General features: G+C 43.5%; 1 protein-coding gene across 5 annotated transcripts in view; it reads left to right on the top strand.

The window, feature by feature from the left end:
- Positions 1-24,307, top strand: part of KDM4C (lysine demethylase 4C) — a 490,147-nt gene that overhangs the window by 42,344 nt on the left and 423,496 nt on the right. For all 5 annotated transcript variants that reach the window (XM_006272325.4, XM_019478152.2, XM_059724744.1 and 2 more), the window contains exons 4-5: positions 9,149-9,324; positions 16,730-16,844. In XM_006272325.4, coding sequence (XP_006272387.1) covers positions 9,149-9,324; positions 16,730-16,844 — 291 coding nt within the window. The remainder of the gene's footprint in view (positions 1-9,148; positions 9,325-16,729; positions 16,845-24,307) is intronic.

The following is a 24,307-nucleotide window of genomic DNA, read 5'->3' as shown; positions in this document are numbered from 1 at the left end:
TTCTACCTAGGAGAACTTTTACAATCTTTGCAGTCTCCTATGCCTGATGAAGGGCGCCTAAAAACTTGCAGATAAAGATTTTTTTTTTTTATTTTTGCAAATATCTAGTTGGTTTAATAAAAGTTACAGCAAAATCTCTGTTATCTGGCATTTGAGTAACTGGAACACTCTAACTGGAATTTCTGGTTAGAGGCTGCTGCTACCACCCTGCGCTACAGCCACTCCACTTGAGGCTGCTGCTGCCACCCCAACTCCTCTGTCCTTCCCCCCTTCCTCCATGTCCAGCTGAAAACTGCTGGCCTCAGGTAACCAGCATTTTTAGATACTTGGCACCCCACCATTCCTCACCCTTGCTGGATAACAGGGACTTTACTGTATCATCTCTGCCATAAGTTTTGATTCGTTTTGCCTCTAGACCAATACAGCTACAACCTGGATACCTTACCAGTAACTGGAATTGTTCAAGATGCATTGTACATAAACACATCCACCTCCTGTCTTCCTTCCACCTTTTCTTTTGGAGTAATGTACATTTTAGGACTCTATATTTGAGAGGACAGTGAAGGGCAGAAAGCATGGTTTGCCCTTTATCCTCCTTGGCATGGAGCTAAAAATGGCCAGTTTCAGGCCTGTGGAGGACATACATACATGCTGAAAATGTACACATTGTCATCGTATCTCAAACAACTTCAGTTGTTGGTAAGGAATATCTTTCATACAGTCCCTGCAACATTCCCTGCTTATCATATTATTTGTTGTCAGGGGTTGAACCAGTGGGAAGCCTGATCTTAAAGGGGGGCTTACTTCTACTCTAACAGGCCTGTTTTGGTGTATTTAAAATTAAACGTATGCTTAAGCATTTGGTTGGATCAAGGCCAGGGTGCTTAGCAACTTTGAGGCTAGAGCCCTATGATGGTGGGAGAATAGGAATTATTAACTACTTGGTCTCCTTCTGAGTAGTAACTTTTGGTCTGTCATTGAGTGATGAGGAATTTGGTGATTTGTTCACTGTATTTTTAGCATCCATGGCCTTTTTAGATCTTCATGATCTTAGGGTATGGAGTAGGGGTGGGCAAAATAAGGCCCGTGGGCCGAATTCGGCCTGTGGAGGGGCTTTGTCTGGCTCGCAGAGGGTCCCTCCGTCCTGCCTGGCCCAGGCATTGTCCCACAGTGGTGTGTCCTGCTCACCCCCTAGGCACTCAGTGGGGCTGAGGTGGTTCTGCATTGGACTGCCTTTCTAGATAGCTCAGGCATTGGCAGCTCTGGTCCAGCCCTGTGCTACTGGTGGGGACCTGTGTGCAGCCCTGCCCTGCCCCATGCCTGCTGCAGACTCACCTGGTCACGCTGAACAGCTGCAGCAGCAACGGCACTGGCAGGGCAGAAGTGTGCTCTATGTGAGGGAAAAGCGGCCCCTCCTGTTCAGCGCTGCCCAGTGCTTCCCGCAGCAGTCACACAGAGCCCATGCTGGGCTGCCCTGTGGCTCCTCTATGCTGCCCTATGGGACAGCCCAGAGGCAGCACAGAGCAGCTCAGCGCAGGATCCATGTGGCTGCTGCAGGAAGTGCTGGGCAGTGTTGAGGGGGAGGGTGGCTGCTTTTCCCCCACACCAAGCATGCTTCTGCCCCACCAGCACTGCTGCTGATGCAGCTGTTCCACGTGAGCAGATGAGTCTGCAGCAGGCATGAGGTGGGTTGGGGCTGTGCGCAGGTCCCCACCAGTAGTGAGGGGCTGGGGCCAGAGCTGCCAATGCCTGGGCTGCCTAGAAAGGGCATCCAGTACAGAGATGCCTCATCCTGTCGCCTCCCTGGGCATGCAGTGAGGTTGAGTTTGAAAGGTCAAACTCCTTAAATAAAATATGCTCCTGTTTTTGCAATACCCTATGTTCTTTTAAACCCTATTCTGATATCTGAATACCAGTAATTGAAAGCACAAGTCACCTGCTAAAACTTAGGAGTTGAGAAGCACACTCTTTTGTTGTGCTTCAAACATGAGCCTTTTTTCATGATGTAGTCAGTTAAACACACAGTTCACTGTGACATTTGGTTTAGTACAGGCAACCCCCGCTTAGCACTCTTAATTGGTTCCTGAAAAACTGAGTGTTAAGTGGAAAAAGTATCTGATGATCCAAGATGGTGATCGCAAGTGTTTTTAATGACCCAAGATGGTGACAGCGAGATTTATAACAAAACTCATTGAGTGCTAAGTGAAATTGGGTATCAGTTAAAAATAAGCATTGTAGACCGTCCTTGACTTGCAACATTTCGAGTTACAACATTTTGCACTTACAACGTTTATAAATTGACACCATTTCAACTTTGACGTCAGTTTTGACTTTTTGATTTTGGCTTGATCCGATGCAACACAACTCCAGCAAACAAGTTATCTGTGTCGCCCATCTCCTTGGAGAACATCTATCCAAATTTCCTTGGACACTTTCTTTAAGAAACCAGACGAGGCTCCAGAAAAACCTGCAGCCAAGACTCCTGAGAAGACTCCGGCCAAGACCCCTTCAAAAAGTCCAACCAAGAGCCCTTCAAAAAGTCCAGCAAAGTCACCTCAAAGAAGTCCTTCCAAATCAATGTGATTGCTATTTACAACATAAATATATTAATGTAGCTATATTACTCATCTATAATTGATTGAGTTTAAAATTCTGGGTTATTTTTTTGGTGAAAATAGGGTTTCAGATTTGGTTCAGGAACCAACCCCCCATTTATAACATTGTTTTCTATGGGAAAATCAGTTCCGAGTTACAACATTTTGACTTAAGATGCTGTTTTCAGGAACCAATTTTGTCGTAAGTCTGAGGACTGCCTGTATAGTGAAATAGCACTAAGCGAAACAGCATTAAGCGAGGGTTGCCTGTACTATGACTTGTAGCAGGACTATGTATTTGGTAACAGCCATTAGAATAGCTTAGTTCTGAGGTTCTCAGGAGAGAGGCTGTTGCACACAGGGGGGCTGCTGAGAGTACAGTTGTGGTGTTGCTGGAGGGGTGTATAACAGAAGAAAGCTAATGAGATCTGGAACTGGTGAGCTAGTCGCAAACAAAGACAATTAACAGAATGAAGACCTCTGAGACCAGAGTGCTTTGTATTTGTAGACTGGGGATTATGGAGGATGTCTGTGGTTTTAGTTTCAACTTCAGGATGTGTTGTTACAAAGACAACAGCAACTCAGAGCAAACTGTTGGCTGTGAGAAAACAGCCATCTGTGTGTTTCTGAATGTTACCATTTTTTCATTTTAAGATGCAAAAACTCAATATTACCTGTTTCATCTGTACTGAAATTCCCCAAAGCAGCATACAAGGGTTATTCCAGAAGCAAGAGGAGAGGGTGAGAGCAAGCTTGCTTTTTACCATGTATTTATTTCTTAACAATTCCAAGTTCTCTTCTTATACTGACAATCTGCCAAATGAACTGTTTAATGGAGGATCCTAAGGAAACTTTGGGATAACCCTGGTTTTCTCTGTGGTAACTGACCAGTGGTATAATTGTCAATTATACCAATGTTAAGCACATTTACTCTGAATATTCATTCCTTTACTGAAAGGCAGAGACTGCATAAATAACATAATATATAGCATGCGGTCAGTGTCACTTGTGAGTAAGCAACACTCAATGACCATGTCTTCTTACATGTTATATTTTAGCCCAAAACTTTGGCCCACAGAACGCAATTTAAAAAATATTTGTCATATTTTGAACATACACAAATGTATATTTTTGTTACCAAATGTAACAGCATTATAATTAGTAACAGTCTTGAATAATTTTAAATAGATTTTAGGGGTTTAGATATATTCTTTAGTCCTTATGTTTTACACTAGCTTTAACAGTCTCTGGGATATACAGATGATGATTAAGGTGAGGGGGAGAGGTTGAGGTTGAGTTATCTTCGTTTTGTTGTTTCTTGTTTGCCTCAACTGCTGTGATGAGGTATCAGATATAGATAGAGAATATCATTTGGGAGTAAAGCTGCAGGGAATGAATATCGCTATAGCTAATAGGAAGGAAGCAGGAATCACAAGATCTGGGATCACACTTGTGACATTGGGGTGTACAGCCATAGAGACTGAATGGCAGATGCTGTGGTTATATCCTGAGCTTAGTCACCTTCACCTGCTAGACCATCTGCTAGAAAGAACAGGGAAGAAAATTTAAAATTAAATAAAATAAACAAAACTTCAGGTGGCAGCACGTTAGGGCTGTGCGTAACAGCACCGTTTCGCTTTGACTTGTGCTTTGATGTTTCGATGGAACAACAGTGTTTCGTTTCAAGTTTAGTTTAGTTTCAAAGGCACCGTTCCATTTTGTTTCATCAAAACAGCTTCAAAATTTCTACACTGTTTCAGCCAGGCTATAATAAGCATGAAACTAGAGGAGGAGCAGCCTCCTCTGATCACAGGCAGATTGGGGCCGGCACCCCGGGGAGGAGTCCGGCAGAGAGAGCTCCGTAGCCCTCCTGGGGGTGTGGGCAAGAGGCTACTGCTGCTGCCTCCCTGGGAGCTGAGCCAGTGGAGGGATGCAGAGCTCAGCCCCGGCACTGCGCTCTGCTACCCCCCACCAGGCTCAGTTCCACGGGGCCGCAAACGTTTCGACTGGCCTCGTTTTGTTGTGAGGCTGTTTTCAAGCCCTCTGTTTCGTTTAGATTTTGCTGTTTCGAGTTCGAAACGAGTTGAAACAGCATCAAAACGAAACAGCTGGCGAAATTTTGCACAGCCCTATATCACTTCTGCGTGTGGGAAACTTGCTGACTTTCCAGAGGCTATAAGCTGATCCTGAAAAGGTTTAAAAAAAATGAAAACAGATGCCCACACTTAAATATATTACAGTAGTTCTAAGACTATAAGGATTTGTATGTCTGACATTTTCTTACAAGATCCTTGGGTATTTGTGAACTGCTAATGTGACTAATTAATAAAGATAAAATTTTCATCATGAAGCAGCCATCTTGTATGTGGAGGAGCTAGTGACCTGCTGTCTTTTCCTGCAATACTACCATGTGAAGAAAGAGGCAATTGTACAATGTGATGCCAGTGTGATGGGGGAACTAAAAGAATGAATGAAAACACGTGCAATTCCCAGCAGGTTTTGGAGCAAAGTAGACATGAACCCTTTCACTAAAATAACATTAACCACCTCATAATTGTAGGTTACTATTTAGAGATCTGGGAACTAGACAGACTGGTGGACACTGTTGCTGGCATTGTCATAGACAAGCCAATTAAGCATTTCAGAAAACATTATTCCAAATTATGTTATTTCTGTTCAGCAGACTTCAGTTTACTTGCAGTGAGTGTGCATTTCACCTTGGGATGGAATTTAGTTGCCTGAAATTGCCTTGCCACTAGCTAGTCAAATAGAAAAGCTGACTTTGCAGTAGCAGTTGTTAAAGTTTATTTAAAAAAAAAAAAAGCTGAATGAAGAAACACTTCTACAGAAAGCCTAGTATAGGATTCTTAATGTGTGCAGACATTGGTGTCTACAGGCCCAGCAGTGGTAGAAGAGGTAACAGGCAAAAAGGAAGTAGACATATCCAGGCTAAAACTTAGCAAACTTTTGAAATTCATGACATCTCAGAAGGGCAACTGGGGGACTGTCAAGATCCCTCTTTTCCTCAAGCAAAATTACGCACTTGAAAGTAAGTTATTTTTGATGGACGCACAAATCCTTGTTCATTATATAGTATCGTAGTGGACAGCTATTTATTTAACTGAAAATTGAAATGCATCCACCTGTTATGACCACAAGACAAAAAAAAATAGATGCAAAAGATGGTGCATTATGAATCTAGCTGTAACTTGATTAGCAGAACATGGGAGGAACACAGGCCACAGGCTGTTGAGTGACTGATGAGCAAGGATCTTGATTTTCTCTGATTAAAAAAAAAATCTCCAATTTTTGGTTTAAAAAAGTAACTCAAAATCCATATTTTTCCATAATTAAAATGAAATGTCATGGATGGATGGATGTAGAAAAATGTGGATTTTGGGTTACTCTTTTTAACCCAGAAATTGAGGATTTTTTTAAATCTGAGAATACCAGGATCCCTGCTGATGAGCACACAATCAAAATGCCACTCTACCTGAAAGAACCAAGTACTAGGCAGTCATTTATTATAAGAGTCTTTCATTTGCATCGTCAAACTGTCTGCAAGGTACACATATCTTATTTTACTAAGATATGGAAGAACAACCTCCCCAGCTCCAGAGGAAAATAGCTTAATTGCCAAACAATCGTGTACTAAAATGTACTTAACTCTAATTTAGTGTTTTGTGATGATGTAAACTTCAGTGTGTGTCAGACTGTTATGAATGTAAGCTGTTAAGATATTCGTATTTAATTTTACTGTCTCTCACACGTGACAAAACAGATGTTACAGTTGCTTTCCAGTACTAGGAACTGTATTGCATGATTATGTTAACGGAAATAAGCCCTACTTTCAGCAAGTGCTTCATGAGAGCATACAGTAAATGTGGAGAAAAGAATAAAGCCTGAAAGTTGCAGTATCTGGTGCTTGTTCAGTTTTTATGCCTAAATGTGTACAACTTCAAACTACATATATCAGAATTTATAATAGACTTAAACTGTCTCCATGCTGTGAAATTGGTACTCCTGATGTGAAAAATGTTAGGCTAGAAATAGATGTTGCCGAATGAATTGGATCAGCTGTGCTGCTATGTCTTGTGGCACAGGTGATCTACTTCACTGGGCAAAACTCACTTTGCTCCTTGAACCACCCTTGATGGTGCAGGACAGTGTGCAGGGGCAATGTACTCTTCCTGCTTTCCCTGCTTTGTCAGATCTGTGTTCTGGGTCTGGGTGGATGGGGGAGAGTGGGATTTTCCCTCTGCCCAGCCAGACCCAGGGGTCCGGCTGAGCAGGAAAGCACTTTCCCTGCTCAGCCAGACCTGGGTCATGAGTCTGGTTGAGTAGGGAAAGCACCAGAGAGGTAACAGATGTCTTTCGCAATAAAGTGGCAGAGCTTATTACCACCTTTTGTTGTGCCACCAATTTCCCTTTTATATGGTAAAACAAAGGTTATTGACATCTGTTTTGCTCAGCATTTGTGCTGCCAGAATTTATATGGTGGCACAAATGAGATGTCAGGTAACATCTGTTTCTACTGTTGTTTGTCAAAATGTGTGCTGGGATGCTGAGTCGGTGGAAAGGGCACTTTCCTTAGTGTCAATAGCCTTGTATTCAATACTCAGTTCTGCCATTGACCTGGTGTTCATCACTGGGCAAGTCATATTTCTATCAGTGTTCACGGCCCCAGACTTCATCATGTCTATTTAGAATGTACATTTTTGTGGGTGTGACCCTTTTTTACTGTTTCACACTATTAGAACAGTGCCTAGTATAAGAAGGTAAATCTTTTCTGGTGCTTCTGAGCATTACTGTAATATAAATAATAGTATTTTTGCACCATTGAGAGAGGATATTTTGGATGCTATTCACTTACAATATTTCATGGTGGACATTGAGAAAAATAAAATGCAATGACCTTGAATTAAGCAAAAGAATGCAAATGTTGGTATTTAATATTCACATTGTGGAACCAAACCTACGAGTTCATATTTAATAACAATAAACATGGAAATATCTACGCACATATTTGATTTTTATGCATATATTTTGAATGCATGGCTTCTCTGCTTTCAAAGAGGCATTTCATTTCTTATATGTGCATATAATTTTAAGGCTTGTGTGTGAAGCATTAATAGAAATAAGACAAGACAATTGAACATATGTGTTTCTTTAAGAACGAAAAATATTGGCCCATTTCTTAAGGCCAAACATGGCTAAAGGTCCCATCAAAGTTCATGTGAGATGGGTGGGTGGGAAAGAAGGGCATTTCAACCAGGTAAGAGCTTCAGCGTTAAACTGCTTTTTTATATTTCAACTGGAAACATCAAATGCGTTTTAGGAGGAAATGGTTATTTTGGTTCTGTAATCTGTTTCACCTATGTTCTAGGTTTGTGTGGTTTCTATTGAAAACAGTGGAAAAATCCTAATCTCAGAGAGACATGGTCAATTAGATTTTGCTTATAATTTGACCTCCGTGTTGGTATCTGGAGGCAATGGATGATCTCCAAATCTCAATATATTTTAAAAATCTTAGTGCTTTCAGTAAGACATTTTTGAGGCAGACAAAAATCTAATAGCTGCTGGATATATTTTTATCCTACAGTGTTTGTTTTCTGTGAACTTTCAGATATCAGAGAGAAGAAGGATTAACTAATAATCTCATCCTACAGACATGAGTTAACATCATTAATGATGATACACTAAGCATTGCCATGTTCCAGTGCATTGCTTAACTTAATCCAAACCAGCATTGTAGATAAACAACACTTGCTGTGTTTTAAAAATGCCTTTTTAGAGTAAAGAATTGAAAAAGGAAAACTTTTCAATTCTTCAACGTCTACACCTTTCAAAGTCAATCAATACAATAAATCAATCTGATTCTATCTGAGTCTGTTTGAGGGAGGTTAGGTTTCTGTGGAATTTCTGGTGGCTCTTAATTTAATAGTATAGTGCACATTTGAGTCATTTTACAAATTGGTAACGAGGTGGGCTGATTCTAGGGAGCCTGAAATGAAAGTTAAATCCCAATTACTTATACATTTGTCTATGCACACTTCTTATGCTGTTTTAAGTGTATTGGCTAGAAACTGATAGTTAAATAGTGGGTGCACTAATATTGTATACATTCATGGGAATAATCTGTATGGGTATAGGGCACCCTGTTATGGTTGTATCCCCTATTGGAGTTGTACCAGTGTAACTTTCAGTAACAGTCTGCTCTTACCCTTCATGTTCTAAAAAGAACAGTTGAATTGGATCTAAAACTGTATAGACCAGATTTTCCAAGACATACTGAATACCTCAAGTAGCAGCATGGGCAGGGGAAGTCGACAGATTTCCTGTCACTTTAGGTTAGGTTTTAAAAAGGTGAGTAAATGTCATCTTTGAGTTCTGTGATGCACGTTTGTAGACAAGATTTAAGGCTTTCAGTCAGATGTATTACTTTATCTGTACTAGACTTCATTAAGTGACTTGATTCTTGTAGCTTTTTAAAAAAAAAATCTGATGAACATTTTAACAGCTAATGTCATCATGTTGCTTTTCTGAATTTTCAGGTGATCCCACCAAAGGAGTGGAAGCCACGAAAACATTATGACGACATTGATGATTTGCTGATTCCAGCTCCAATTCAACAGATGGTCACTGGTCAATCAGGGCTTTTCACTCAGTACAACATTCAGAAAAAGCCAATGACTGTGAAGGAGTTCCGGCAACTAGCCAACAGTGACAAGTATGTATATTTGCTATTCTGTGTAGAATTAACATATAACTGCTTCCTTCACTATAACCTTTCTAAACCTTTTTAGACACCAGGCAATTTTTATCCTTAAGCTTGCATACTAAAAGCCATCCCTGCTTCTCATTTTTCCTCAGCACGGATTGGGGCCGGGGCCGGGGCGGCAGCAGCTGGCTGCCGCTGGCCCCAGCTCTGGGTAGCTGCTGCCAGCTGGCAAGTTGCTGGGAGGCTGCAAGTCCTGCTACAAGCAGCCCGCACCATAGCTGGCAGCAGGTACCCCAGAGCTACAAACAGCTGTTGCCTCCCCAGCCCGGCCCCAACGGGTGCAGTGCCAGCGTCTGCTGCCTTCCCAGAGCCCAGGGCTGGGAGACAGCTGGGGCCGGGGTGGGGAGGCAGCAGCTGTTTGCAGCCTCCCGGCTGCAGCTGGCTCAGGTTCTGGGTAGCTGCTGATAGCCACGAAGCCCAGGCTGCTTGAAGCAGGCAGCTTCTCTGCGCGGCTCCTCTGTGCGCTGCCGCTCTGGGTTGCACAGGCTGCACACTGGAGGGCCCAGGGGAGGGCAGCAGGGCTGGGAGCGCAGCATGTGTGACCCAGAGTGACAGTTCACAGAGCGGCCACACAGGGAAGCTGCCTGCTGCTGCAAGCTCCGTGCTGCCGGGTCACACTTCCCCTGTGTGTATGGGAGCAGTGTGGCTAGCACACAGGGTTGTTCCCCTTGCTGCTGCCCCTGTCTGCAGGGGAAGTGTGGCCAGGGCAGTGGGGAGCTTGGAGTGGCAGGCAGTTCTTTGCGCCCCCCGCTGTGCCCTGCCATGCCCAGTTCCACACGCTGCTCTGCAGAAATGGTGGCAAGGGCAGCACAGTGGAGAGCATCGCCGGTATCTGCTGCCTCTCTGGAGCCTGGGGCTGGGGCTGGGTGTGGGAGGCAGCTAGGGCTGGGGATGGGGCGGGGGAGGCAGCAGCTGTTTGCAGCCTCCTGGCTGCAGCCAGCCTAGGTTCTGGGTAGCTGCTGATAGCCATGGAGTCTGGGCTGGGGGGAAGGTGCAGCAGGACTGGGGTGCAGGGCTTTGGGTGGGGGGTAGGGGCACGAGCAGGGCTGGGGGTAGGGACTTTGGGTGGCGGGAAGGGGCATATGAACAGGGCTGGGGGGCAGGATCTTTGGTTGGGGGGAAGGGGCAGCAGGGTTGGGGGGCAGGTGCTTTGGGTGGGGGGCAAGGGGCATGAGCAGGACCGGGAGACAGGGGCTTTGTGTGGGGGCGAGGGGCAGCAGGGCTGGGGGCAGAGGCTTTGGGTGAGGGGTAAGGGGCAGCAGGGCTGAGGGGCATGGGTTTGGGTGGGGGGCAAGGGCACAAGCAGGGCATCCTGCCATGTAGCCCCTGCCCACATTTTGTTTTTCTAGCATGCTAGTACTTCAGCACCTTCCAAGGTAGATATTGTGGGTTTTTTTCGGCACTCCGGCCAAAAAACGTTGCCTACCCCTGCTCTAGAGAGATCTGGTTTGGTGCTCTCCCTGTATAGCACCCGCTTCTTCCACTGTTGGAAACAGGATGCTGTCTTAGATGGACTGGATTATTAGTCTGATTCAGCATGGTACTTTTTATTTTAGAAAACTGAGCATTTAGCAGGTTTCTTAGTCAAATATTAGCAATGGATTGCCTTCTCAGTGCTCTTCTATCTTAAGTATTTTAAGACTTTATGAAGCTTAGACCATATTAATAAGGACTATTAATATTAATAGGGACTATTAATATTAATCTTGTTCTTCTTGCACAGACTTATAGCAGAAATTCCCAGCCTTCCTTTAAAGAAAATGTACTCATTTTGAGAGGTTTATGTAGAGCATAGTTCCCTTGTCTGGGCACTGCTCAGTAGAACAGTCCTTTGCTATCCATGTAAGTGTACCATGAGCATGGATGTCCTCTGGCCTAAAGGGACTGATGCACTGCATTTAAAAGGCAAGCTAGTCTCTGGTCAAGCTACTCATAGATAGCTGTGTTCCAGCTCCTATTTTCTAATAGAAAGTCAGTTCATTAGGAGGTTCTCTTTTTGTCCTGCTCTAGGGAGAGTATGTGAGCTTCATGACCTCCTGGTTCCTGCATGTTTTTAATTTTTTTCTTCCAGGTACAGCACAGAAGAATCTTGTACTACTGGTTTTAAACCTTCTTCTCCAGGATTGTTACACTTGTGGGATTTGATTTACTTTCCTTTCCTTAATAGCCCATATGTAGCAGTAGAGTGTCCAGAAAGAGGATTTCTGGGTTAAAAACTGTTTTTCAGCAGTCTTCTTGATAATGAGCTTGCTTATTCTGCAGGAGGTTAGGGGCACATCTAGATGGGAGAAACAAAGGAAGAAGGTCCATTTCTCTTAAATGTCCTCCTCTCATTGTAGGAGGAGAAGGATTACTTTGTTACAAGAGGGGGGCTTCTGACTGCCAGAACTGTCGCATTTCTCTTAGAAAGCTTTATTTAAGGGAAGGGAAAATGGAAAGCAATCTTACCAAGTGCATTGGGCAGGGCTGTTAACTAACAGAACAACTGCTCCTGCCTTTTGGACCTTTTGCGATTGTAGCAGGGCAAGCCCCCAGGGATGGCTGTGATGACCCCGATGGCCACAGGACCCCTGCTCCACTCTGGCTCCCTGGGCTACCCTTCCTTTTCTCTCTCCTGGCATGCCTTGATATAATTAGTTGATGTGTAAAAAGGAAGGCTACTGTCAGGTTCCGGATCAAGTGTTTGTTTATCTTCTGGCCAGCAGGTCCGTCTCGGACCCTGCTCATCCCAGTCCTGTCTCTCAAGTGTTAAGTGGGCTCTGCTGGCCCATTCTTGCCCCCAGGGCAGCTGTTACCTTAAGGGCTGTTCATGGCACCCATCTGTCCCTACAGCCATGCCCATGCCTTGCAGATGTTACTGGTTACAGATGTCACTTAAAAGTCGGGCCTCCTTAGGCCTCCATGCCCTTATTGGGGTCTTAGCCTTCCTGACTTCTGCCTCTTTACTTTAGCTGGGTTCCTTAGTCTAGGCCTGCTGCACTGGGCCTTGGCTTATGGAATGCAGCCCCAATCTTGGGCTCTGGACCCCAGCCCTGGTTTTTGCACCTCTCAGCTCTGGGTCTTTGGTCTTGACTTCACCTCTCTCAGTTCTAGGCCCCTGGCCCCGGAGACTTTGCCCTTATCAGCTTTCTGCTTACCTGGTCTTGAGCCCTGGCCCTCGGCAGGGCTCCAAAACCTCATGAGCAACTTGGGCACCAGTATATGTGTGGTATGCCCGTTAAACACCCCACTGAGGCCTTCTCATTCACTCCTTATAGTCATTCCAAGTCCACTGGTAAATAAGCTTAAACAAAAATACAAGCACACTGGCTGTAACTAAAACCATCCCCACACTGAGTCATATGTCCCCAGAAGCTATAGGCCCTTTACTTGTAATTCCTAGGGCAGCTCCAGTGCCAGTTAGCCCCTTTTTAGCAGCCGTCCTGCTTAGGAGCTTTCCCCTGCTACCTGCAAGGCCAGACTGCCTTCCAACCTAACGGAAAACCTGTTTATCCCCTAAGTCCTGTCCCTTCTGGCCAGTCTGGCCTAACTGGCCTGAGCACAGGGACTGTTCATTAGACTCTGACTGACCAGCTGCCTTTGTCTGGGCCACAGAAACCCTTCCCTTAAGGGCTCTGCTGGCTTTGTCACCCTCTCCCAGTAACAGGGTGAGGGTTGCCTGTTACAAGAACTAATATAAATTGGAGGACTTACCCCCACTTAGGATCGACAGGATGTGTTTTCCTTTGTGAATGTCCTCCTATAGCATATAACCTAAACCCCCCTGCTCCTATAGCATAGGAATGGAAAAAGGAAACGTGACCGTACTCTGTCTCCATAGTTGTGCTTTTATACCCTCCCAGTAAGAAAGGGTAACAGACTGAAATAGATGATAGAGTAGTGAAGGGATGTAGTAGGGGCTGCTAGCCAGGATGGGAGTGGTTTTCCTGAGGGCCTCTGGTGACAACAATCAAACTTAAAATCATAGAAAGATAGGATTGAATGGAACCACAGGAGGTCATTTAGTCTAACCCCTTGCTCCAAACAGAACCATCTCTGGCTTCACACATACATTTAAATGACCTGGGAGAATTGTCTGAGGTTTGTTCTCCTGGTAGGAAAAACTGAGCTGGAGATGCCCAAGCCCCTGAAGAGCAGGGAGCATGAGCTTGTAGTGCTGATGCTATGCAGCCAGGGGGGCGCTGTCCACACATTTCAGCATGCTCTGTAGGATCCCTCAGTCTGCAGTCTACAGATTACAGCACTGCATAGAGCAGCCCTGATTTTTGGCCCTGACTGGTTGGGGGTAGCTTGTCTCCCTGCAGCACAATATAATGATTGTGAAGGGAGCACGTTTTGCTTGGCTGGATCAATAGAGTCTAGTCTGTGACTTGCTGCCCCCCCCCCCCCTCCTTTCTGGGGGGAAGAGGGGCAGGTAGCGAGAGCAACGCATGCTGGGATGCTGGAGGATTGTGCTGTGGTTTCTCTCAGAATGCTCAGTTATAGAGACATTTGCTGTCCTGGGAGTTATTTAACCTTGGTTGTTCCCAGGTTATTTTTTTCCTGGAGCAGCCATTTTTGTTCTGGGAAAAAATCTTGAACATCTGTACACTCATGGTTTCTCCTGGGAGATCAGTGACTAAAATACGTTTTGTCCTGCTCCTTAAAAATTCCTAGGTGGGAGATTCCACAATCCATAGGTAGTCTGTTTCAGTTTTTAATCACCTTCAGAGTTGGAAAGGTCTTCCTAGTATGCAGCCTAATTTTTCCTTGTTGCAATTTAAAACTTTATTTCTTGTCATGTCCTCTGTATAACCATCCTTTATTTATTAAAGGATTGTCATGCAGTCCTTCCTCAGTCTTCTTTTCACCAGACTAAATAATAACAATTTTTCCAGCCTTTTATAGTAAAACATTTTTCTTAGATCTCTAATCATTTTGAGATGGTGTTTAACACTGAAAAATGCAAGGTTCTCCACCTTGGGAGGAAAAACCTGTAGCATCCTTATAGACTCGGCAGTGCTACACTGGCTAGCACTATGGAAGAAAGAGACTTGGGGGTCATCATTGACCACAAGATGAACATGAGCCTGCAATGCGATGCTGTGGCTAGTAAAGCGACGAAAATAGTGGCTTGCATTCATAGATGCTTCTCAAGCAAATCCTGGGACGTCATTCTCCCCTTGTACTTGGCCTTGGTGAGGCTGCAGCTGGAGTATTGCATCCAGTTTTGGGCCCCACGATTCAAAAAGTATGTGGAGAAGCTTGAGAGAGTGTAGATAAGAGCTACGCGCATGATTAGAGGTCAGGAAAACATATCTTACGACGACAGGCTGAGAACTATGGGGCTGTTTAGCCTGGAAAAGCGCAAGCTCAGGGGTGATCTGATGGCCACCTATAAGTTTATCAGGGGTGACCACCAGTATCTGGGGGAACGTTTGTTCACCAGAGCACCCCAAGGGATGATGAGGTCGAATGGTTATAAACTACTGCAAGACCATTTCAGGCTGGACATAAGGAAGAATTTCTTTACTGTCTGAGCCCACAAGGTCTGGAATAGCCTGCCATCGGAGGTGGTTCAAGCACCTACATTGAACACCTTCAAGAGAAAATTGGATGCTTATCTTGCTGGGATCCTATGACCCCAGCTGACTTCCTGCCCTTTGGGTGGGGGGCTGGACTCGATGATCTTCTGAGGTCCCTTCCATCCTTAATGTCTATGAAATCTATGAAATTTTGGTTGCTCTTTACTGAATTGGATGCAAGACTGGACACCCAAACTAGATGTGGTATTCCAAGGAAGGCCTCACCAGTGCTGAATAAAGTGGAAGAATCACTTTCCTTTACATGCAGGCAGAGATCCTATTAATACAATTCAATATGGTATTGGTTTGTTTTGCAAGAAGAGCATACTGTTGACTCGTGTTCAGCTTATGCTCCACTGCAACTCCTGTGTCCTTCTTCTGCAGTATTAAAACCTAGACAGTTATTTCCCAAATTTGTATTTGTGTTTTTTATTGTTTTGTCCTAAGTGTAGGCCTTTGTAGTTGTCCATTTTGAATTTCATTTGATTTAATTTCAGACAGGTTTTCCAATTTATTAGGATCATTCTGAATCCTAATCCTAGGTTCCAGAGCGTCTGCAGCTCCATCCAGTTAGGTGTCATATGCAGATTTGTTAATTGTGCACTCACCTATTCCAAATTATTAATGAAGCTTTTGAACAGTGCCAGACTCAGGACAGACCCCTGGGGAACCCCACTTAATATCTTCTCCCAACTAGACATCAAGCCATTGATGACTACTCTTTGAACATGATGATCCATCCAGTTATGTATTTTTACAGTATTTCTCTAGATTGTATTTCCTTAGCTTACTAATGAAAATATCATGAGCGACAGTGTTGAAAGTCTTGCTAAAGTCAAGGTTTATCACAGCCCCTGATTGCTCCCCATTCACAAAACCTATTATCTTGTCATAAAGGGAAGTCAAGTTGGCCAAGCATGATTTGCTTTTGATGAATCTGTTGGCTGTTGCTGATCACTTTTTTTTTTTCTCTAGGTGCATACAAGTATAGTCGTAGGTCAGGTGGATTAGTCATAATTCTGTGGATTTTCCTTCATCTTTCTTAAAGATGGACACTATATTTGCCCTTTTGCAGGCATCCAAGACCATACCTCAACTCCACAAATTCTACAAGAGAACAACCTCACAGTTACCTCAGCCAATTCCTTGAGTACTCTAGGATTCATTTCATTGGGCCCTGCTGACTTGAAAACAGTCAACTTTTCTAATTGCTAACCTGTTCTTTCCTTGCCTTAGGCTGGTGATCATCTACTCTCTGATCCTGGCTGCTTCCCTATTCCTTTCCCACTGTGCTAGTTGCCTAATACCTGAACTTATTTGTGAAGACTGAAGTAAAAAAAAAAAAAAAAAAGCATTCAGTATTGCAGCCTTCTCTGCAGCATCCATTGTTAGGTTTCCCTATGCATTCAGTGAACTTCTTACACTTTCCTTGGTCCTCCTTTTAACGAGAGAAACAGATAACTAAGCTTGAAAACAACCAGCAGAAATTCCTACCACCTCTTGAGTTAAGAACAAATGCTAAGACTTATCACAACTTAGCTATCAAATGAAAACTAAATCATTACTAGTAGAATAAGAATTCAGGTCTGCTAAATATGTGAAAGGGCATATTTGAAATGGAGATACTTGTCTATAAGTCCTTACTCTCTCAAAATCAATTATGCATGATTATCATATATCATGAAGGTAGTTATTGGAAGACATGCAGATTAAAAATTGTTCTTTCACTCATTGCATTATTAATTTAGATCCTCTGAAATTTTGTCTGTAATTTTATCCTCCTTTTGCAGATACTGCACTCCAAGATACCTAGACTATGAGGATCTGGAACGTAAATACTGGAAGAACTTAACCTTTGTTGCACCCATCTATGGAGCAGATATCAATGGGAGCATTTACGATGAAGTATGTAGTCTTATATGTTTTGTTTCTTCCTTCAAATGTTTGTTAACCTTCCAGTTGTACATTGAAACTGAAAACCATCTCTGCTTTGGAAATTGTCTCTATAGATCCCTTGTTAGATTTCTAGTAAGCTTGGGGTTGGCTGTAGGTCTGAATGATTCAACTCATACAGGTTCTCCTCTTCTGAGCCAGGAGATGCAGAATCCTTGTATGGCTTCAAGAGTTATTTCTTCCTTTCAGCCTCTTCATTGTTTATTATATTGCCCTAGGTGCCATCCTACCAATGTCCTTTTATTATAAGGGATGGTAACATAGTTCTAACTAACCTGTTCTTGAAATAAATGTATTGTCCTATTTTTCCACTGGCAGGAAGGTTGCAATACTATTTTCACATCTGGAAGGTCTGTAACTTCCTAGAAATGCTTTGAAAATTGTTGCTTGTGAGTTAGAACAGAAAAGAGGAAATTTTGTAATACTGTGTTGTTGACATAGGGTAACAAGTAATTCTTAGTACAGATCTTGTTGTAATCAGAGGAATGTGAGGTAGTTATTAACACTATCCATGCCACTTAAAGAACCACCACCAAAAAAACCCAAACCCCAACCCTTTGTTTTTAAGGTTGTAGTTCTACAATGAAACCATCAAATCAAGAGAGAGATGATTATCTCTTCAAGAACAGATCTAGGTTTCCCACTTGTGGAATAAGTCCTTTTGCCAAACAGGTCTACTCTACAAGGGAAGTGGACCCACTGGTTGGTCTTATATGCCATGGGGACTTTCTGGGCTACCTTGTATTCTCTTCACTTTTCCTAAATCAGGGGTACTCAATCCCTGGGCTGCGGCCCGGAGCCAGGCCGTGGTGGGTCAGCTGCTGGTCCACAGCATGGTCGCCTGTCAGACTGGAAGTGGCCGTAGACCGCTAAACCATGGCCCCCAAGAGTCGGGCGGAGAGGCTGCGACTCCTGTAGGACCCATGGCAGTACAGGTTTTGGCCCCACCCCGGGGGCAGGGGTATCCTTACTTGTCTGCTGGCCGGAAATTCCGGCCGTGGTTGGCTGTGACTGCTGGGCTGCGGTTTGCCAGGCTGCAGCTTAAAAACTTTGGGAACCCCTATCCTAAATCGTTCCACTCAGCACGTCTAACCAAGTTGCCTGTGTTCTCTCCAGTTACTGAAAGATGTAATCTTTAGCAGTGACAGATAGTTTGAGGCCCTGCCCATAATTCATATTTGTTGGCAGAAGACAATTTTCTTAGAGTGATTTTTAACAAGAGCTCTGAACACAATTGGGTTCAGTTAACAAAAATGGCACGTGAAGTCAGTTTCCAAGCTAGGTTAAGCTATTGAATGACAGTTATTAACCATTATTAAAGAATCCTTGTATGCCCAGTGGTCCATCTCCAAGGAAAAGTAGTAATCTAAACATACAGAAAGTTTTGAATATCTGTAGAAAAATGATTTAGAGAGCAAATGTAGGGGGGCACTGCATTGGGGGACAGGACACTGAGCTTTCAGACCATGGAAAGGGGTAGCTTGTGTCTTGACAGCAAACGGCTCAAAAGAATCTGAACAGAAAGGGGACTGAGAACATTGCATTTTCAAGAAGTAGAAACTAGTTTGTTTTTTTTCTCTGTGACTAGGTTGAAAATGCTTTTTTCCCCTTCTGTCTTGAAGTATAATCTAGAGATTTCATAATCCATTTTTTGTTTTAGTTTAATTCCACTTCATCCTGTTTATAATAAGATTTGATTTTGTTAAGAATACTTTTATGTGGGAAACTAAGGGTGGAATGTTTCTGGAACTGACTACCTCATCCTCAGTTGGGGGACATGGGCAGAGGTTTGCTGTCCCAAGGATCTGTGTTGACAGTATGCTACAGTAAATAAACAAGGGAAGAAGCCAGAAGACCAAGGGACAAGCAAAAAATATGACAACAATGAACAGAGGAATAATAGGGACTGATGGTGGGGATGGAAGAAATAGACATGGAAAAAAAACGGGCGAAAGAGAGAAAGAAGAATTATTATTATTTAGATGTATATCCTGCCATATCACAAAAGCTCAGAGTCTTTACAATAAACAAACAAACCATAGACGGGATTCCCCACATAGAATACCCCAAAACCCAAGAACTGCAACTTCTTCACACCCCCAACACCTCTCCTTCTTTAACTGCCCCACTTCACACTCAAAGGAAATTCCTCCATCCCCAGTATCCCTTCCAAGTCCACATATCTTCTCCTATCCCCTGTGGCTGTTGCCCCCGCCACCCGCTTCCCCTTCAAAAAACAAAACGAACTTGGATCCACCCTAACTCCTCCCCTGCTCCCCCGCAGTAAACACAATACTAAATTCAAAAGAAGATTCGTGTCCCTGCCTCTGTCATCCCTGAAGGCCAGTGCCACAGGGTACCCTTTGGCATTATCCCAGGGTAATGCCTACCCAGGGAGACTTCCCAGCTTTGCAGGACCTACAGGTTGCTTGGGTCCTCCTTCCTTTCAGGTGGCCAAGATGGTGTCTAGGCTGGGTCCCAGCTCCCTCTCCTTCCCTCCCCAGGAAGTAGTGATAGCAGCAGTTCTTCAGTCCAGAATGGACACATCAGAAATGGCGTGGCATGCAGTCCATAGCCAGGCTCAAAGGAATTTGGTAGAAAGGGAGCAGCATGGCCCTGTTACCAAATCATTACTTGGGGGGGGGGGAAGGTTGTGACTAGAAAAGTGGGGTATTATTTATAAGAATATGTTTTAATTCAAGACAGTTTTATTGCCCAAATTATTCTTTGTCCACCAGATGGTGCTGTTGGGCAACTAATAGATTTTAAGTTTATTATGCTTGAAGGCAGTGCTAAAGGAGAAGCTTCTTGACTAGATCCTGAATCTAGAGACTGCTTTTGCCTTTGTTAATTTCAGGATTATCATTTATCCAAAAAGAATGAATGAAGTACAAGTATTTACCATTTTGCTGAAAGAATGATAAAAAGGAGATGGCATAACCAGTTTCTCAGACCAAACAATTTGTGATAAAGGAAACATATTATATTTAATTAAACGAGAAAAAACAATTCAAACAACATACTGTAAAGCAACACAATTATCAAAACACAATAAAGCAAATGTTTACCTCTTCTTTTTTTTAAAAGGCCAGATAAGGACATATATAATAACTCTCAGATTAGATGTTGCATCTTTGGGTTTGTAATAATTCATTATCCTGTATGCATGCAGTCTAATATTCAGAAGTAGAGGTAAAAGTTGCAGTTATCCAGGTCCATTTTTTTTTTTGTTTAAAAAACTGTCCTTCACATGATTTTGAATAGGACTAATTCTGAAAATACTATGTTTAATTTTATATTAAAGTTATCTCTGAAACATTATATACTCTGGTATTTTTTTTAATTATTAAAAACTGGTTTGTCAGTATTTCTGAAATCCATCACTCTCCAGGTCCTTGGACAGTTGCTCATTTCTACCATATAGAAAAATAGCTTAGAAATAGGAGCATACATGTGTTCCAGCCCCCTGGCTGGAGAGCTACACAGGCAAGCTCTTCAGCCAGGGGGCACTAGATGGGTGCTCCCTGGGCCACTGCTGCCCTTAAGGGAGCCCATTATTAGACTGCCTGTCCTTTTCTTTTGTCTGGGAAGGGGCAGGCTGTCAAGAGGCAGTTTTCCAGCTTTTAAATCCACATGTGTACAGCCCAGATGGGCTGCACAACAGGAGTGATATTAAAACCTGAGATATACAGGGAAGCAGGACTGAGAGGAGCCTCTCTGACCCTGATCCTGGCTCCTCAGCTTTTAAATCACTGTGTGTGCTGCCCAGCTGGCAGTCTGGGGAAGCACAAGGAACATTGCTCTACTGTCCACACCCTCCTGGATCAGCCTTGGAGGAGGGTGAAGTGTACAAGCTTTCATTCCTGAAAGAGAGTTTCTCTCACAGGGGAAGTCTTTCGAGTTGACCTGGAAGATATTACTCTGAGTGAGCATATTTCCCACTGGGAAATGGAATGAACACTTACATGTTCATAGTTTCTATGGGAGAGTGCCTGTACATCGCCCTGGTGCTTAGAAAGAGAGAATAGCAATACTGTTGTTGTTTTTTCTTTATGTCAAGGAATGATAGAAGATAAGAGGTTTAGAGGAAGGATCATAATTGTAAATTCTGGAATAAAAAATGGCAAAAGGAATAAAGCTGTAAAGTAATTTTTATATTCTTGCAACCTGCAGAATTAATACAAACTAGACAAGAAAGGGAGAAGGGATGAGCTGGGTAACTTTAGACCAGTCAGTCTTACCTCTATTCCTGGGAAAATGCTAGAGAAAATGATCAAGGAACACATTTGTGCAGGCCCAGCAGGGGAAATGATGCTGAGGGGAAACCAGCACGGGTTTGTCACAGGTAGATCCTGCCTGACAAACCTTGTAGCCTTCTGTGACCAGGTCACACACTACCTGGATGCGGGAGCTGAGGCTGATGTCATCTTCCTGGCCTTTAGGAAGGACTTTGACACAGTTTTGCACCCTATCCTCATTGGGAAGCTAGCAGACTGCGGAGTGGATGCCTACACGGTTAGGTGGGTGGCCAACTGGCTTAGGGACCGCACCCAGAGAATGATGGTGGATGGTTCCTTCTCGGCCTGGAGGGAGGTGGGCAGTGGGGTCCTGTAGGGTTCGGTCCTTGGACCGATATTATTCAATATCTTCATCAGCGATTTGGACGAGGGCGTGGAGAGCACCCTCTCCAAGTTCACTGATGATACCAAGTTATGGGGTAAAGTTAGTACGCCAGAGGGCAGGGAGCAGATTCAGGCTGACCTGGACTGGTTGGATCAATGGGCAGAGAGAAATAGGATGCAATTTAATAAAGATAAATGCAAGGTACTCCACCTGGGAAGGAGGAACCCCCAGCACACCTATAGGTTAGGGAGTGTCCTTCTCAGCAGCTCGGAGGCAGAGAGGGATCTTGGAGTCATAATTGACTCCAAGATGAACATGAGCCGGCAGTGTAACGAGGCCATCAACAAGGCCAATCGCACCTTGTTGTGCATTAGCAGGTGCATGACTAATAGAACAAAGGAGGTGATGCTCCCCCTCTATGCAGCACTGGTCAGGCTGCAGTTGGAGTACTGTGTCCAGTTTTGGGCGCTGCACTTCAAGAGGGACGTGGGGAATCTTGAGAGGGTCCAGAGGAGGGCCACTCACAAGATTAGTGGCCTTCGTGATAGACCCTACGGGGGGAAGTTGAGAGAGCTGAATCTCTTCAGCCTTCACAAGAGACGGCTGAGGGGAGATCTTGTGGTCACCTATAAATTCATTAGGAGAGGTCAGCGGGGAATAGGGGAAGCGCTGTTTACTAAGGCGCCCCAGGGAGTGACTAGGAATAACGGATGTAAACTAGTTGAGAGTAGATTTAGGTTAGATATTAGGAAGAAATTTTTCACAGTAAGGGTGGCCAGGATCTGGAATGGGCTTCCAAGAGAGGTGGTGCTATCACCTAGCTTGGAGGTCTTCAAGAGGAGGCTAAATGGTCATCTGACCTCGGTCCTCTTTCCTGGCAGGGGTAGGGGGTCAGACACGATGATCCATTGTGGTCCCTTCCGACTCTACAATCTATGAATCTGTAAACTTTGATCTTCTGATTTATGATATTACCAGGTAAAGATCCTCTGAAGCCTAGTGGGCCACAGGGCAGGCACAGTTAGGGCTCGTCACATTCTGGCCATTTTTGACTCCTCAGCCTGAATGACTAAAGAACCTACAGCCAGGTTGACTTGTAGGGGGAAGAGCAGGCTTGGGAGCTACGTGGTAGCCAAGCATTTGGCATAAGTCCAAAGTGGGATTCAAACTTATAACTTTGGAACCATAACAAGATGCCTTAACTACACTGTCAATGCACCCCAAAGTATTATTACCAGAGATCCTTAGAAATATAGTGTGTTATTTCATGGTTAACTGTCTGTCTACTTTGTTCACCAGTTTAATTTCTGTTCCATTCACTTCTGTGTGTTTTCAGAACAAGTACTATTTTAAATTAATCTGAGTTTATAAAAGTTTAACACAGAAAATTTAATATATTATGTTGTCCTTTGTGTCCTTTTTTTCAACATTTGATTACAGAGCTTTGTAAGAAAAGAACAACCTAGTTGACTTGAGAAATAATTTAGGAAAGCATTGCATGAAAGGATAAATAACAGCATTGGATATATGTTAAGGTCACGATTTCCTGTATTTTTCTAGATAAACTGGGAAGCTTTTTAAAATGTTAGACAAGTACTCAGAGGGCTGGGCTGTTTTTGGATTATTATTGTTGCATCAGCTCATTCTGGGTAAAAATGTTTGTGCCTGGTCAACCCTAAAGCTTACCTTGTTAATAGCATTAGTATAATAGCATTAATTATATAATAGTATCAGTATGGGCTGATGGAAGTGCAACTGAAAAAGAAGTAAGAGATTGTAAAACAAACCAACAAAAAACCCCAACATATTCCAAAAGTTGAATTTAAAGGGCATTCTGTTATGATTGAGTGCAGTTATTTCAAGGCACTTGTCTTTACTATAGCATTTAGTTTTAGTTGATCTATTCAGGTTATTCCACTTGAGCCAGGCTAGCTTGAGTAAGAATAGCTGCACTATGAAGCAATATTTAAAATATACAAAATCAAGTGAGTGTTCTTTTGGGAGGAAGAGGTCCAAGGCACAAGAGAGATGATTAAATTAGGCTGTGACTTTAACTCCTTTGGGAACTCTGCCTGGCAATAAATCCTACAGTGTTGGTCATTCTTGAAGGTTTTCGACTGATTTGGTGAGTTGTTGCTAGTCAGTCCTTCCCCTTGCATCATGATCCCAGCCGATTGCAGGAACCCCGAACATCATTCCCTCATATGAAATCTTAGGGAAAGGGGATGGTGAAAGGGTTGGGGGAGGTTGTTTCTTTTGGTGTTCCTGACATTTAACAGGCCTCATTCCCATTTCCCTGGTGGGGAAAATTTCACCTTTCCTAGGCGTCTTTTCTCTAATTCCATTTTTAGTTCCAGTTTGTGAGAATCTGAGTGGATTGTAAGTGGAAGTAATATGAGCTCTGTTCTTTTGGTCCAATCTATATTCTTTTGGAAAGAAATCTTGGGACTCCACCGAAGTTTGTATTCTGTAAGTGTCCTTCATTTTATAAGGGGTGCTGAAGCTAAAATTGTTGGGAGAAGATATTGGGTGTGGTACAGCTCTGTATAAAAAGAGATATGAGCTGAAAAGGATTGTGCAGGGCCTTCAATATGAAAATGAGAATTTTGACTTTGCTGCAGAAAGGAGAGAGGAACCAGTTAATACCATATTTACTTAAATATAAGACAAGGTTCACCCCTAACATGTTGGGGGGCAGAAGGGGGAGCTCCTCCTCTTATATCCACTCATAAGGAAACTTCATTAAATACATTGTTAGCCAATAAACTGCCAAAAGCAGTATGTGCTCTGTA

Source organism: Alligator mississippiensis, chromosome 3 (genome assembly GCF_030867095.1).
Source record: "Alligator mississippiensis isolate rAllMis1 chromosome 3, rAllMis1, whole genome shotgun sequence".
Classification (NCBI taxonomy): domain Eukaryota; kingdom Metazoa; phylum Chordata; order Crocodylia; family Alligatoridae; genus Alligator; species Alligator mississippiensis.
This window is presented reverse-complemented; position numbering and strand designations above follow the sequence as displayed.